Source organism: Ochotona curzoniae, unplaced genomic scaffold (genome assembly GCF_017591425.1).
Source record: "Ochotona curzoniae isolate NIBS_2020 unplaced genomic scaffold, NIBS_Ocur_1.0 contig_3190, whole genome shotgun sequence".
Classification (NCBI taxonomy): Eukaryota; Metazoa; Chordata; class Mammalia; order Lagomorpha; family Ochotonidae; genus Ochotona; species Ochotona curzoniae.
The window spans coordinates 14,818,486-14,835,816 of NW_024465751.1; the positions used below are offsets into that span (position 1 = coordinate 14,818,486).

The 17,331-nt window shown below is 41.2% G+C and overlaps 1 protein-coding gene across 1 annotated transcript in view; it reads left to right on the forward strand.

Moving 5' to 3' along the window:
• Positions 1–17,331, forward strand: part of EIF3H (eukaryotic translation initiation factor 3 subunit H) — an 87,818-nt gene that overhangs the window by 16,934 nt on the left and 53,553 nt on the right. The window contains exon 2 of the mRNA XM_040979388.1: positions 8,246–8,402. Within this exon, the coding sequence (XP_040835322.1) occupies positions 8,246–8,402 (157 nt within the window). The remainder of the gene's footprint in view (positions 1–8,245; positions 8,403–17,331) is intronic.

Consider the following 17,331-nt stretch of genomic DNA (forward strand, 5'->3'; position numbering starts at 1 on the left):
CCAGGATTGTGCTATGGGCTGGCCTGGAGAAGCCAGTGAGTAAATATATAATTGAATGAATTAGCAAATAAATGAAAGAGATTGAGGATAACAAGCCTGATGATCTGTGCAGAATGTTCCATGTTTGCCGTGGTTACTGGTCTAACTAATCAAAAAGCATGTGATTTGGCGATTGTAAAATGTTCACTGATGTTGTTAGTGTATGAAGTGGGTTTGTTGCCTTATGCACACAGAACCTGGATCTGTGGCTTTGCTCTTAAGAAAAGGAAAGTTTTATAAAGTAGTGGCTGTGAGCATGAGGATGGATGAAAACCAGCTCTGTCTCTGGTCAGGTGTCTGAGGAAAGTTTCATGGAGTCAGGAAGTAGAAGTCTGGTTACAGATAGGTTGTCCTGGCAACTTCTGAGTGTTGGAGCCCTCAGCAGGACCAGGTTTAAGTCAGCATGTGGTGTCCTTGCTTTCTGAAGCTTCCCGCTAATGTGTTTGTGCTGCACCAGTTTTTGCTTGCGAGGGTTTTGTCCGTGCAAGGGTACAACTGTCAGTTCTGAGTTCTAGTCCTTTTTGTGCAGATGTGGTCAGCTACTCAGTTTTGGTCTGATGTAGGCTGCTCAGTGGTGGATACTTGACCTAATGATGAACTTCGGAACTAATGATTTGGTTGTCTGGGTTTATGAACTCACAGTGTGGAGAACTGAGCGGAGGTTCTCAGGACTTGTGGAGCAAACAGGACTGTGGAGTTTTGCGAGTGTCAAGAGAAGACTCCATTAAAGGGGCCACAAATCTGATTGCAGTATGGAACTGACAATATTTGAGATTTTTATTACAGGAGTCTTAGAGATTCTTAGATTGATGTTTATATTTTATCCTGTAACATTTACAATAGTTCCATCTTAGAAGTTAAGTCCTTTATTGACTTTGGACTTGGGCAAAGCTAGGTTTTATTCTTTTTAAGGCCAGACATTTTTACAGTAGTATTGTGTTCAAATAGTGTATAATGAATGGTAAACATGAGCAGGAAAAAGTATTCAGTTGAGGTAATTTCTACAAACAAAACGTCTTTCGGGGTGGTGGCAGTCCTCAGAAATTTGGGAGACTGGCCTGTTGAGAGCAGATCTTGTAATGCGGAGAGCGAAGAAGGTAGGGTAGGCTGAGACCCCTAATGGGACAGAGTGTCTGCAGGCGTAGAATTGGGTAATAATACATTTCTGCTGGCCTGTTGGTTTCTGTCCTCTGAGAAATGATTGGTGGAAGAATCCTCATTTCCTCTCAAATTTATAGGTTTAAGAAACCTAGTCACAACTTTTTTTTTAAGGAATGGGTTTTCTTTTTATGCTTTTAAAGATTTATTTATTTTTATTGAAAAGTCAGCTATACAGAGAGCAGGAGAGACAGGGAGGAAGTTCTTCCATCAGGTGACTCACTCCCCAAGTGGCTGCAATGACTGGAGCCTCTAGGCCACGCTGCGGGGCCCAGCAACTCTAGTTTTAACACAGGAAAGAAAACTTGTGATTTAATCAGCAATGTGCATTCAATTCCCTGAGGACATACAATAAAACCAAATCAAAGGAAGATTGGGCCTTCTTGCTTTATTAAACACTGGCATTAGTAGGATGTTAGAATCATTGGATAACCTAGAAGCAGATCAGAAAGAAATGAAAACTCCTAAATCCAGTGAAAACCCGACCCAGATCATTTAACTGACTTCTAGGGAGTTTGTTCACATGGTGATATTGGAGCACACTTCACGAAGTTCATGGAGATACAGAGCTGAAAGAGAATTAAGGTGGTGTAAAAATTTTGAAGTCTGCATAATTTCCAGTTACATCCACTTTGTTGCAAAAGACAGGTTTGTTTTTATTTATTTTATTTTTTTATTCCCCACACAGATGCAGGGTCCCAAAGCTTTGGGCCGTCCTCTGCTGCTTTCCCGGGCCACAGGCAGGGAGCTGGAAGGGAAGCGGGGCTGCCGGGATTAGAACCGGCGCCCATATGGGATCCCGGGCGTGCAAGGCGAGGACCTTAACCACTGCGCCACGGTGCCAGGCCCCACATTTTCCTTTTAAAAAAATTTTTTTGTGTGTCACATGGGCTGTAACAATTAGAAAAATTTGCTGATGTTTTATTTGAAAGACGAAATTACAAAGAAGGAGAGAGAGAGAGATCCATCTTTCCATGTGCTGGTTCACTCCCCAGGCGGCTGGCTATGACAGTCGAAGCTCAGCTGATCTGAAGCCGGAGCCAGGAGCCAGGAGCCAGGAGCTCAATTGCAGGAGAGGGCTTGAGTCAATCTCTGCTTTCCAAGATGGTAAGCAGGGCACTGAATTGGAGGTGGAGCAGCTGGAACTCAAACCTGTGCACATATGGAATTCCGTGCTAAAGGCAGAAGCTTAACCTACTATGCCATAGCATTGCCCCTAAATTTTCTTTGTGAATCATCTGTTGATGGGCTTCTGGGTTGATTCCATATCTTAGCTGTTGTGTATTGAGCTGCTATATCAATATGGGAGTACAAAAAATTTGTTTAGTTCCTTTTTAGTAAATTCCCAGGAGTAGGTCCTGGTAAATCTAATTTCAGATTTTGAGGATTCTACACACTGTCTTCCATATGAGTGTACTTGTCAGATTACCTTGGTATCTTTGAGTAACATGGGAAAATAATGTAACTGCTTTCCCAGGCTGGTTGTAAGGATTAAATACTGCTTGCGTTTAAGGCGTACTTACTGGAGTGTTTAGGAAATCTTGCTTAAGTGCTGTTCTGTTCTTAGAAGAGTTGTTAAAATAATTTTTTAAAGATTTATTTATTTTATTGGAAAATCAGATATACAGAGAAGAGGAGAGATGGAGGGGAATATCATCCATCAGCTGATTCATTCCCCAAGTGGCTGCAAAGGCCGGAGCTCCGCCAATCGGAAGCCAGGAACTAGGAGCTTCCTCCAGTCTCCCACATGGGTGCAGGGTCCCACGGCTTTTGGCCATCCTCCCTCAACTGCTTTCCCAGGCCACAGGCAGCAGGCTGGATGGGAAGTGTGTACAGGGCGAGGACTTTAGCTTCTATGCCACTGCACTGGGCTCTTAATAATTTTTAAAAGATTTATTTATTTTTATTGGAAAGTCAGATATACAGAGAGGAGACAGAGGCAGATCTTCCATCTGCTGATTCTCCCCAAATGGGCGGCATGGCTGGAGCTGTGCTGATCTGAATCCAGGAGTGGAGCCAGGAACCTCTTCTGGGTCTCCCATGTGGGTACAGTCACAAGTCCTTGGGTTGTCCTTGACTGCTTTCCCAGGCCACAAGCAGGGAGCTGGATGGGAAGTGGAGTGGCCGGTACATGAATGGGCACCCATATCGGATACAGGAGCATATAAGGCAGGATATCAGCCACTAGGCTACCATGCCAGGCCCTTTAGTAGGTATTTTTTCAGATCTTTTGTGAGCTAGTACTTGAGCTGGGTGTTGAGGACTTGGCCAGTGAAACATCTGTTCTTCTTCATGAGATTTTTTGAAAGATGTGACACCAAGTAGAACCTGGATTGTCCCACAGACTGCTAATGCATAAAACACGTGGGTCTATACACAGACACGCAGAGATTCTTGGCAGATTCTTGGTTATCTAGATAGGATAGAGAATGTATGTATATCCGTTTTTTTGTTTAAAACTAGGGGGAAAAAGTCTTACTTTGGAATGGCAGTGAGACCATAGAAATTGGGACATACTGAGGTTTTCTGTTGTGCATTCTCTCTCTGAAGTGCCTGCAGCATCCAGGTATGGGTGAGCATCTACAAGCCCCGGATCTAGATTGGGCATCCAGCATGGATGATGGAGATTTCAGCCACCCGAGCCACGCGTGCTGACTCCCAAGGTGTGCGTGAGCAGTAGGCTCGATTGGAGTGTGGAGCCACAACAAGGACCCAGGCCGTGGGATACGGGATGTGGGCTTTCCAAGTGGCAAACTAACTTTTGCAGCAAGCATGGTGCCCATCTACATTATAATTTGGAATAAAGAATTGAGACTTTCGTGTGTCTCCAAGAAGCAGAAGACCATAAAATGTCAAAATGAAGGATGAGTCAACTTACTTTCAGTGATAATGTTTTTCTCAGTGGTTTATTTCACCAGATATTAAAATGGCAAGGTTATAAATTTTAGAGTTGGAAATTACTTAAATAATCTAGCCTCTCTTTTGGCTTTTTTTTTGGCGGGGGAGGGGGTGGTGGTCCCTTGAATGTCAAAGAGAGTTATTTTTTACATTTGGCATCTTTCCTGAAACTGCCACTGGTGGTCCTCAGGTTTGCCTTTCAGAGTGAGTCTAATGATGCCTGATGATCCTTCACTGGTGTTAGGTGTGCTTTTCTCAGTGCTCCTGTCACATGGATTAAGACTTTACAGTTTTCCTGTCTATTCATATTTGTGTTTATGGTTTGTGACAGGTAATCAAACCACTGTGCTTTATTCTCAGTGGTTGGGTCCTCTCACTAATTTCTTCTTTGGTTGTTGTTACTAAATTAATATAGGGCCCTGTGCAGTAGCCTGGTGGCTGACTCCTTGCTTTGCAACTGCTGAGATTCTGTGTGGGCTCCAGTTTGTGTCTCAGCTGCTCTACCCCCCATGCAGCTCCCTGCTTGATGTCTGGGAAAGCAGTTGAGGACGACCCAAAGCCTTGGGACCCTGTTTCTGTATGGGAGACCTGGAAGAGGCTCCAGGCTGCTGGCTTAAGCTTGGTCCCTTCTGGCTGTTGTGGCCACCTGGGTAGTGAACCAGTGCATGGAAGATCTTTCTCTCTGTCTCTCCTCTCTTAAATCTGACTTTCCAATACAAATATTTTTTTTTTTTTTTTTAGAAAGAGGAATGTAATAATCCAGTGATACTTAAAAGGGTGAGATAAATGTCTGTTTTGGATGGCAGTAACTTATATTGAAATAAGTATGATAATCTTTTGTCTTTTTCCTGATTAAAATTGTATAAGGATATTTTGACCTGGCTTGCTTGTGAAACTGTGCCAAAATAATGATCCCAGTGTAAGGGTAACTACTCAGGAGTCTAGGTTATCTGTGCAAGCTGGTAGAAGTGTTTGTAATAACTCATCAGCTTGGTGTATCATTGCTGAAGTATTCTGCATGTCTCATCTTTAATAATATCAATCATGCTGTTAGGCCGTTTTACAGATTGGAAGATTAGTTTTGGAAGGTTGCATAGCTTTCTGAGGAGTGTTGCTAGTGGATGCTGGAGCTGCGGCTGATAGCCATTCTTACAGTGGGGAGATGTTTCCTCCAGGAATGTGAAGGTTTGTGTTGTGGTGCAAGTAAAGCTGCTGTGTGCATTCCTGGCTGGCATTTCATATGGGCATGGCATCAACCTCATGTCGTGGCTGTTGCATTTCCAGTGCAGTTCGCTGGTGTCTGGGGAAGCAGCGGAGGGTGCCCTGAGAGTTTGAGAGATGCTGCTATGCGTGTGGGAGACCCAGATGTACCTCTGGCTCCTGACTTTAATTTGGTTCAGCTCTGGTCATTGTGCTCATCTCAGGGTGAGCCAGTAGTGGAAGTTGCCTCTATTTCTCTCCTTTTTTCTTCTGCCTCTTTCATACTGACTTTCGAATAATAAATCTTAAAAAAAAAAAAAAAGACTGACAGAGTGACAGAGACAGTGGGAGACTTAGAGAGCGAGAGATTGTGCCTGAGCATGCGCTTTCTTGTGCCCTGTTCAGCTTCCACGTGCCTGCAGAGGCCAGGAGAGGGCCAGTCTAATGGCAGGAGCCAGGACCGCTCCCTGGGCTTCCCACTGGGTGACAGGACTCCGAGTACTTGGTCTGTCATGGTCCACTGCTGCCCAGGTGGGTCAGCAGGAAGATAGGTTGGAAATGGAGCCAGCACGCCCATAGGGGATGCCAGTGTTCCTTGGCCCACTGTTGCCAGTGGGAGCCCATCCTTCATTTCAGAGTGTTGAAGGTCTGCTGGTGCCTGCAGTTGGTGTTCTTCCTTAATATTGCCCATTGCGCTCTCTGCTCCAGAAATGTATTGTCTTAAAAGTTTTTGAGTGTACTTGTAGTAAGGTCTTTGCTAACACACTTGTATTTTTTATTTTTACCTAAGGTGTTTTTCTTTGAGTGGCAGAGACTGAATGGATGAACTCCCATTTACTGATACTCTCCTTAAATACCAGCCGCATTGGGCAGAGCCAGGCAGAAACTGGCAGCTGGGAGCTCAGTCTGGGTTGTCACATGACTATCAGGGACCCACAGATTGAGGCATTGTCTGCTGGCACCTGGGATCAGCGTTAGGGACAGAGCGGAGACTTTGCTGCAGTGTGTAGAGGGTGTGGGCTACTCACCTGGAGTCTTAACGCTAGGCCAGATGCCTGTCCTTCCTGCTAACTCAGTGCTTCAATTATCAGTTCAGGTGCTCGTAGGAAGTCAGTGCCTTGTTACTAAAGTATACAGGTAGACTAGAGCTTGCGTGGGTTTAAATGCTGTCACTTTCCAAATGTCTGGCCTTTAGCCGTTCTTTCTTCTGCCTCGTGTTTTCTGTAAATGTGACCGTTATAATGCCTTTCTCCAAAGGTGGTTGGTTATGTGAGTAATAACATGTAAAAATAGGTAGAATGTTGTTTGGCATATAATGTCAATAAGTGTACCTTGTTGCTAAGTGGTTATTAACTAGGTTTTTTTTTTTTTTTTTTTGCGAGTTAAATGATTTTAATGTCCAGTTGGGCGGCCATCTCTTGCTGCAAACAAAAAGCGCATTGAACAAAATAAATGGGGGGTTGTATAGCAATTATCAATAGCTACATGATATTGGGTAAATACATAATGGGTTATTTTGTGACATAGAGCGGAAAGCAGATAAAAATTTACAGTGTTTAGGATTCTGATCCAATTACTTAAATAAAGATTTACAATGCAAAAGCTCAGGATTCCGTTCCTGTCACTTCAGTATAGACTGTAAAGGTATGCCTTGGAGTTAACTGTCTTTTGTTTTTTAAGATTTATTTATTTTTATTACAAAGTCAGATATACGGAGAGGAGGAGAGACAGAGAATATCTTCCGCCCGATGATTCACTCTCCAAGTGAGCGCAGTGGCCAGTGCTGTGCCGATCTGAAGCCAGGAACCTGGAGCCTCTTCCGGGTCTCCCATACGGGTGCAGGGTCCCATGACTTTGTGCTGTCCTCGACTGCTTTCCCAGGCCACAGGCAGGGAGCTGGATGGGAAGTGGAGTTGCTGGTATGAGAACCGGCGCCCATATGGGATCCTGGCATGTAAAAGGCGTGAACTTTTAGCTGTTAGGCCAGTGTGCCAGGCCCGATTTTATGGTTATGGGATCCCAGCGCGTTCAAGGCGAGGACTTTAGCCGCTAGCGTGCCGCTGGGCCCTTAATTTTTTTTTTAATTAGAGTTTTTGTGAAGGTATTTGAAATGAGCACTAATTAGTAAAATGCTAATACGTTTTTATTTTCTTGTTAGGCTTAATTTCCCTGTGAGAACTTTAGATTTTAGGCTGTGTTGCCTTTTAGTTCTCAAGGTCATTGGCTTTTGTTAAATATTAATGTTAATAATAACAAGTAGGTGCTGAGCTAGTGGTCAAAGCACTTTGCGTATATCAACAGCCCTATGTTGGAGGAATCACTAGGGGCGATTGTTATGGACTGCAGTATGAACTGTGCAGTTGTACATTGTGGTACGTTTGTGTGACACTTCAGGCAGACAGTAATTCAAGAAGTGTGTATTCTGGTAGTGATTATTTATTGTGTGCCTCTTGCTGAGGACAGTGGGAAGTACAGGATAGCAGGCTCTCTGTGTGTTCCCGGTCACCAACCAGGTTTCCCGGCGTTTCTCCCTGCTGTTGTGAGGGATCTGAGCATGAAGGAAAGGTCCTCCAGCGCCGCGTCCGGAGAATCGAGGGCTTGCGCTCTGTGTTTACTGATGGCCTTATCTTCATGTCAGGTCGTCATCTTTCTGATAAGAGGATCACTTCCTCAGTGATTCCTCAGGCTGAAGGGGTGTTATTTGATTGGCTAGACTGTCTTGGGGACCTTGACCTCAAAACTCAGACATTATTTCAAACTCGCGGAGTTTCATGACCTGCATTTACCTCCTGGGAGCTGTATAATTTAGACCATGGCAAAGGGAATGGTGTGCTAGATAGACATTGGTTTAATTCAGTTTACTTTGTGCTTTGCAGCCTGCTATTATGTTTTGTTTTTCTTAGAAATAAAGAAGGGTGATTTTTAAACACCTTTCTGTATTTTCTTGTAGGTGGTATTAAAGATTATCAAACATTATCAGGAAGAAGGTCAAGGAACCGAGGTGGTTCAAGGAGTGCTTTTGGGCCTGGTTGTAGAAGACCGGCTTGAAATCACCAACTGCTTTCCGTTTCCCCAGCATACGGAGGACGATAACGAGTTTGATGAAGGTAAGGTTGTTCACCCCATGTGTCTACACATGTGCATAGTAGTACCATTCTTACCATCTTTAAAAATTTTTATTATTTTTTTAAATTGGAAAGTCAGATTTACAGAGAGGATAGACAGAGAGAAAGATCTGAAATATGTTCCATCTGCTGATTCACTCCCCAAGTGGCTGCAATGGCTGGAGCCGAGCCGATCTGAAGCCAGGGGTTTGGAGCTTCTAGATCTCCCTTGTGAGTGCAGGGTCTCGGGGCTTTTGGGCCATCCTCCACTGCCTTCCCAGGCCACGCGAGGGAGCTGGATGGGAAGTGGAGATGCAAGGTGAGGAATTTGGCCACTAGGCTACTGCTCTGGGCCCCTCATCATAATTTTTGATAATTTGTTATTTGATTTCTAAGTTGCTTGGAAGAATTACCATAAATTTAGGAAATGAGGATTGTATCATGTACTTTGTTAGTTTGGTCTTCCATATTTGGCTCTGTGATTCTGATTTGTAGTACGGTAAGTGTCTACCTCACCTGAAGGGTATATAGTCCTAAGACCCACCTGGGTATCTGCAATTGTGGATAATCAACCCATACATACTTGTATTTTATTTCCTTTAAACATGTAGCTGTTAGAAAATTTAGTATATGAATTGGACACAATAAAGAGGTTAACAACATTAATTAATAATAAAATAGGATAATTTGTAAGAACTACAGTGAAAGTATTTAACATTTTTAAGTTGTTTCTTGAATTTTTCCCATGTAATATTTTTGGGCCACAGTTGACTTTAGGCAACTGAGATTTCAGAAAGCAAAATCATGGACATGGTGGGGCCATCGGACGGGAATTGTACTGAGAGTCACTTTTGAAGTCAGCTTGCAGACGTGTTAGAGACGCAAACCCGTCCTGTGTATCCAACATCTATCCCCTTCCTTCTTTTTTTAGTTACATTTTTTTAAGCATTTATTTGAAAGGCAGAATTGCATACATACATACACACACACACAGAGGAACAGGGAGACACACACACAGACACGTAGATGGATGAAGTTGTTGACAGGTGTCTTGTATCTGCTGCTTCGCTGCTGTAACTGGCTGCTGTGGCCAGAATTGTGCCTTGCCAGAGCCAGGATTTTGGAATTTCCTTCAGGTTTTCCATACGGATTTAGGGACTGAAGCACTTGGGGACCACCTTCTGGATCAGACGTGGTGCAGCCAGGACGTGAAATGTCACCTCTAGGTTTCTGGTATTGCAGGTGGCAGCTGAACATGCTGTGCCACGGTGCCGGCTTGCCGTGCTTTCCTCAGAAGACATCCACTCAGCTGTCTGCTCAGGAGGGAAGAGCTGGCAGCGCCTCGGAAGCGTGTTGTCGCTCTGTTGCGTGTGGCCTTGCTCCGTCAGCACAGGCTTCTGGTATTCAAAGCTTGTACCAAAGCCCCGCAGCTTGTGAGATTACTGGGATATCTAGTTGTTTAAATCATCAAGACTCATTTTTCATATAACTTTAAAAATTAGGTTAAGCATCATCATTCAGGTTTTTTTTCTGTTTGACTGCTTTGTTTAGTTCTTGGAAGTGGAATTGTATAGTGTATGCCCTTTGTTGTAACTGGAATATTTACTTAATGCAGTATTCCTAGAGCTCATCCGTGTTACACTACATGATAGAATTTCCTGTCCTTTAAAGGTGCTTAATATTTCCTTGTTTATGTTACATTTTTTTTTATTTGTTTCTGGACATTTAGATTGCTCACACCTCATCTTTAGTGTAATAATTCAGTGAGCATGGTTTTCGAAATTCTCTGAAATTTTGATTTTAAGGCTTGTGTGTGTGTGTGTATATATATATATATTTATATATATGTTTCCTAATATCTCCGGAAGTATTGTTGGATTATGTAGGAATTCACATTTTAGCTTTCTGTGGAACTTCTATACTGTTTTTTGTAGCAGCAATATCATTTTACCATGAAAAAGGATTCAATATTCTCAGCATATTCACAAGAACTTGGGATTTTTCGTCACTGAGCATCTTAGTGGTGCGGTCCAGCGGTTTAGATTGGTCCATTTCTGCTGATTGTTGCTGTTCAGTATCTTCCTATATTATCGTCCCTCCTGCAGATACATACAAATACTTAACATCTCTGGATTACTTGTGCCTAGGGCAATGTAAGTGCTATTTATTATAGTTTTCTTAGTTTTGTTTGAGGAGTGGTGGTAAGGGAAGAATCTGTACGTGTTGTCTACAGATAAAAGTTTTCTGTTTTGTTTTGAATTCCTCTGTAATTGATTGAATCCATGAAAGTGGAGCCTGTGGAGGCAGAAGTAAACATTGCTCTTTGATGATTGACATTTTGTGGATGAATGTCTATACAAGAAGCTGGTTGTTTTAAAATTGAATGGTTAGGATTTTGTCACTGAGTTGGAGTTTGTTAATGAATTTGGATATTATTCCCTTCCAGTGGAATAGTTTGCAATATATATTTTCTCCTATTTCATAGTTTGCTTCTTCATCCTGTTAATAAACTTCTGCTGTACAGAAGTGTTAAAATTTTTTCTTGCTCTTTTCCGTAATATGATTTTGTAATTATGGGGATTCCTCCCCTCTACCCCTCTTGTCTCCCTCCCCTGCCATCTTCCCCCAGGCTAGTATAATAGTGTAGTCCTTCAGCAACAGTCACAAGTCCAAAACTCTGCTGTTTAGGTATATCATGGTATTGTAGTCATTTGCAATGGCGGAAAAAAATTGTATAGTATTATCAAGATATGTTTAACAGTTTCCTTGGGAGTAGAGATGCATACTGCAGTGTATTTTCACTCCCTGGTATGCTAGTCTCCATTCTACAATTCATTGTGAGAATATATATACATACATGTTTACAGATATTTATCTTGTGTTTACATAAATGCTACCTTATAGCAGAGAGGATGTATGGTATTTGTTCTTTGAGACTTATTTGACTGAACATAATGGTCTTAATTTGGGACTATTTTGTTGTAAATGGTAGAATTCCATTCTTTTTAATGGCTGTGTAGTATTCCATGGACTAGATGTACCAGTTTCTTTATCCATTCCTCTTCTGATGGGCATCTATGTTGTTTCCATGTCTTCACTGTAATGAATTGTGCTGCTGTATATACAGGACTGCGGGTCACATTTTCATCAGCAGGTTTTGCTTCTTTTGGATACATTTCCAGGAGTAGGATAGCTGTGTCATTCAATAGGTCAATTTTTAGTTGTCTTAGTACTTCGCATACTGACAGCCATTACAAGTGAAGTAGGGTACCTTTCCTCCACACCCATGCCAGCAGGTGTTAGTAGAGTTCTGAGTGTTGGCCAGTCCCAACTGAAGTTCGGTGGAACCTCAATGAGGTTTTTATTTGTATTTTCCTGATAGCTGGGAAGCCTGAGTATTTTTTCATATTTCTATTAGCCATTTGATTTTGTTCTTCTGAAAAATGCCTGTTAATTTTCTTTGTCCATTTCTTAATAGTATTTTGTTTTGTTGTTGCGTTTCTGAAGTTCTTTGTAAATACTGGATATTATCCCCCTTTTCTTGTGTAGTGTGCCAGGATTTTTTCCCATTCGTTTGGTTGCATCTTCACTTTGTTTCCTTTGTTGTTCAGAAGCTTCAGTTTGATGTAGTGCCTTTTTTTTTGGCTTTGGTGTGCTTTTGGTAAGAATTCTTTCCTAGTGTCTACAAAGTGCTTCCTATGATTTCCTTTAAAATAGTTTGATGGTTTCTGGGTAAAGATTTAGTCTTTGACCCCTTTAAAGCTGTTTATTGTTTGAGGTGACAGGACTGCTATCCAGTTGTCCAAACAGCGTTTGTTGAAGAGTCTAGGCTTTTTCCCTGGATTAGTTTCAGTTCTCTTGTTGAAGACAAGTTGGCTGTACACATGTGGGCTTCCTTCTGGGCTTTCTGTTCTGTTCCACTAATGTTCTTGTCTGTACCAGTACCAGACTATTGTGATGACCACTGCCTTGTACTATGTCTTGAGGTCTGGAATTATGATTTCTCCAGCTAGATTTTAATTCTTCAGGATAGTTTCGGCTGTTCTTCATCTTGTGTTTTTGGTGAATTTGCCTGTCATCTTTTCTGAGATTGGGGTGCATTAAATCAGTGTATGGACATTTTGATTAGATTGAGTCTGCTGATCCTGGAATGTGGTAAATTTCTCCATCTTTTGATGTCTTCTTTTATTTCTGGTTTTAATGGTTTGTAATTTTCATCAAAAAGGTCTTCCCATGTCTTGGTTAGATTTATTCCAAAGTTTTTAAATTCTTCTCCACTATTTTAAAGGAAACTGTACTTGTAAGTTCTTTCTCAGCCATTGAGTTGTTTGTGTATACCACAGCCATTAATTTATGTTCATTGATTACCCTGCTACTCTGTGAAATTCTCTTGCAAGTTCCCATATTCTCTTTAATTAATTGAGTCTTTTGGTTGTCTTATGTAGAGAATCATTAACCTGTGAGCAGTGATAATTTTAATTCCTTGTTTCCAGTTTGAATTGCTTTAAAATTTATATATATATATATGTATTATATATATATATAATCTTTGTGTAGAAGAATTTCTTCTATTCATAATCTTGCTTAACTTGTTTTTACTTAATCTTGTATAATCTTTTCAGCATGAAATGATGTTGGGTTTTATCAGACGCCTTCTCTGCATCCATAGAGATCATATGATTTTTATTTTTCAGTTTGTTGATGTGGTATATCACATTTATTTATTTGCATATGTTAAAGTAACCATGCATGCCAGGGATAAATCCTGCCCTGGTCCGGTTGTAGCTCTGATGTGTTCGATTCTGTTGGCTAGTCTTCTGTTGATGAGTTTTGCATCTGTGCTTATCCAGGAATATTGTTCTGTAGTTTTCCTTCTCTTTTGTTTCTATCTGGCTTTGGTATAAGTTGATGTTGGCTTCATAGAAAGAATTAAAAAGGATTGCCTCCCTTTCTGTCGTTTTGAATAGCCTGTGGAGGAATGGGTTACTTTCTTGAACTGTTTGTTTGAATTCAGTAGTGAAGCCATCCCATCTTTGGCTTTTCTTTGTTGGCAGGGACTGATTCAGTCTCCATCTGGCTACAAATACATTAAGCTTTATTACTTTTTAATTCAGTTTTGGTAAATAGTATGTATCCAGAAATGTATCCATTTCTTGTAGATCTGATTTGTTGGCATACGGTTGCTTGTAATAGTTTTTGATTATTCTATGTATGCCTGAGGTATTTACTGTTGCAATTTTTCTTTTCTGTTTTCTTTCCCTTGTCTTTTTTCTTTTCTTTTTCCCTACCTTCCTCCCGTGCTCCTTCCATCCTTACTGTTACTGTTATAGAAAATTTTAGACTTTTATTGGAAAATCTGATTTACAGAGAAAAGGAGAGACATAAAGATCAACAGCCAGAGTTGAGCCTGTCCGAAGCCAGGAGCTTCTTTTAGGTCTCACACACAGATGCAGGTCCCAAGGCTTTGGGCTATCCTTGACGGCTTTCCCAGGCCACAAGCAGGGAGCTGGATGGAAAGTGGAACAGCTGGGATATGAACTATTGCCCAGAAGGGATCCAGGCACTTGCAAGATGAGGATTTAGCCATTAGGCTGTCACTCCTGGCCCTACATTTTCTTTTTTATCTCGGATCCTGTTGGTTCATATCATCTTTCCTACTTATTTTTGGCTAGTTGGGCTAGTGGAGAGTCTATTTTACTGATTTTCTCAAAGAATCACGACTTTGATTCTTTCATGTTATATTCTTGTGGTCTCTGGGTTATTTCCTCCTTTATTTTGATATTCTCTCTCTCTCTCCAGTGTTAATTCTGGAATTATATTGCATTCGTTTTTCTAGCTCTTTCAGATGTATTGTGCCCCGGGTTACCTGGTTGGTGCCTCTGTAGTTCCTTGATGTAGGCAATGATTACAGTGAATTTTTCCTCTTAGCGCTGCCTTAACTGTGTCCCAGAATTTTAATGTTATGTCAGTGGCCTTCATTTTTTGAGTTTGCTCTTTGATTTCTATTAGCCACTGCTTGTTGAGCAGCATGTTGTTCCGTTTCTAAGTATTTGCATCTCTTCTGGGATGTTTGGACTGGTTAGTCTCCAGTTTTGCTCTATTATGGTCTGAGAGGACGCATGGTATTATTTTTTATTCTTTCAGATTTGCGGAGAGTTGTTTTGTGGTCCATAATATTTTAATGTAAAAGGCAGAATTACAGAGATAAGAAGAAAGATCTTACAAAGACTTTCTTTCCCCCAAAGTTTTATTTTTATTTTTATTTGAGTGGCAGATTTACAGAGAGAAGGGCTTCCAGGAGCAGCTTCCTGGTCCCCCACATGGGTGCAAGGACCAAGCCAATTGGGTTGTCCTGTGTGGCTTTCCAGGGGCAATGTCAGGGACCTGGATCCAAAGTGGAGCGGCTTGGACTTGAACCTGTGCACTTGGGATCAGCACTGGCTTCTCTCTGTTACTGGCTTGAAAGCTTGGTAAAGGTGCATTGCTGTGCTTCCTAACTTTGCATTGTTTTATGCCCTTGTAGTAAGCCAACACTGATGAGGAAGAGATCTTTTTTTGTTTTTGTTGTTTGCATGAGATAAAAACTGTTTCAAAATTTTGGTAATTAAATATTGAGTTGCTTAATATTTTTTATTTGGGTTGGGTATGAATTCTTATTTTTTTTTCTCATGTAAAGTGGATAATTTTGATATGATTTATAATTGATATGTTAGCAACCAGTGTAAATTAGAGGTGAGTTAGTTAACAGCGTCACTGGATGTATAGCTTCATTACAGCATTGTATGGCTGGGATTTTTTGTTGTTGTTTGTTTTTGGTAAACTGTTTTTCTTTTTTTAATTGAAAAGTCAGATCTACAGAGTGAAGGAGACACAGAGAGAAAGATCTTTCATCTGCTGGTTCACTCCCCAAATATCTGTTAATGACTGGAGCTGAGACATTCTGAAGCCAGGAGCCAGGAGCTTCCTCTGGTCTCCCATGTGGGTGCAGGGTCTCAAGGCTTGGGGCCGTCCTCGACTGCTCTGCCAGGCCACAGGCAGGGAGCTGGAAGGGAAGTGTAGAAGCTGGGATACAAGCCAGTGCCCAGATGGGATCCTTGGTGTGCAAGCCAAGGACTTTAGCCACTAGGCTACTGCACTGGGCCCGGCAGTTTGGTCTCATAGTCCTGTGACTGCATTCCTGTCTGAGTGGCACATGAGTAGTTGGAGTGAGATGTTGAGTAGTTGTGGTTGTGACTGTGTCAATCCCAATCCCTGTGGCTGTGGAAACAATTTTGATCACCCATTATTTATACAGAGAAATAGTTCTTACTACTTATTGTTAAGGAGTAAGGCAGTGCCCTTTCCCTAATAAATAGATGATTTTTGTTTATTGTTTAATTTCTTGTAGATTTTTCACTTGATATTAACTGAGTCTAGGATGTATCATGAGGACTGATGTTGAATATTGACATTATTTTGATTTTTTCTCTTGAAATAAAGCTGCATATTGAGTTGATTATGTTTAGAGCAGTTATCTGTGGATGATGGGAAAGAAAGGCTTGGATTAATAGTTGTAAAGTTGTGACTGAAGATTTGTGGAGAGGGAGCAGTCCAAGACCAGAAAGCTGGTGGGGACAGACCACTTTGTACCCCGGGGCTTAGTGGAACTCGGGAGCTTCAAGGCCAGTTCTCTCTTTCCCTGACGGTGAGATCCTACAGCTTGCGCATACTGACAGTTCACTTGTTCAGTGGTGATAACGTAGCGAAAAGGGTGAATTCTTTGAGACTGGCTGTGTGTGTGTGGTGCCATGTAGGATTCTGCAGGTACGGGATGCTTCAACAACTAGGAAGCTGCCATGTTGTGAAGTTTATTTCTCATTATTAACTCATGATTTATTTTTTGTATGTGATACCACTCCTTTGAATGATTTGACCTTTGATAAGCTTTTATTTTATTTCCTAGTTGAAAGTGTGGTAAGTTACTCATGTTAGAACATACACATTAAAAAAAAATTGAGTCAGAACAAATTCACATTAAAATTCCCATTAGGGGGCACTATTATCAAGCATAGGAGAAGGGAAACTAATTGGTTTTCTCAGACTTGAAACTAGAGGCTTGCTGAAAGGGAAAATATTTTCATAGATAAAATTCAAATACTGTTTTATACAGCTGAATTCTTTTAATGTGTTAAATGGCACTGAATTAAACACAAATTCAATAACTCACTGTCTTGTTTTTCAGCAGACTAGAGCAGTTTGACATTGCAGGTGATATAGAATGCTTACTTTATTCCGTATCAAAGACGTGCCTGCAGTTTTATTTTTGGAGTATATGTATATATGTATAGATTATTTTTTGTTTTGTTTTGTTTTGTTTTGCTGACTTAGTCTTTAGATGGCCCTTGGCCTCAAAATAGGTTTCTTTCAAAAGAAAGCTTGAAGGCTGCTGTGCTGCTGCGTTGTGGTCAGGAAGATGACGTGGTGCCTCGCTTGATGTCAGTGTGTGCAGTGTGTATGCGTGCTAACGTGGGCACACACCCCGAAGGGACGCGCATATACGTATTTTAAAATTGATCTGATAATTACCATTTTGTCTTTTTGTGTTGTTTTTGAGTTCAGGAAAGAGGAGGCTTTGCGTATGTTTTCAAAGACAGATGGGGACATTTGTGGGGTTTACTCGTTGTTTTCTTCTCTGTCGGAGTGGTCAGTGATCACGGTGATCAGCTGCACAGATTTTATAAAAAAGCTTTCTGAGTTTTTATTAATGCTTTTTATTTCATTTTTAAAAATTACCCATTTGACAGGATTCCCATCTTCTGGTTCACAGCAAGGAAAGGGGGAAGTTATTCTTAATAGAAATATTGAAAATGTGCTTCATTTTGAATTTGTTTTGAAACTTACTAAAAGGAAATGGCATGCTTACTTAATGATCATTAGTTGCAGATATGATAAA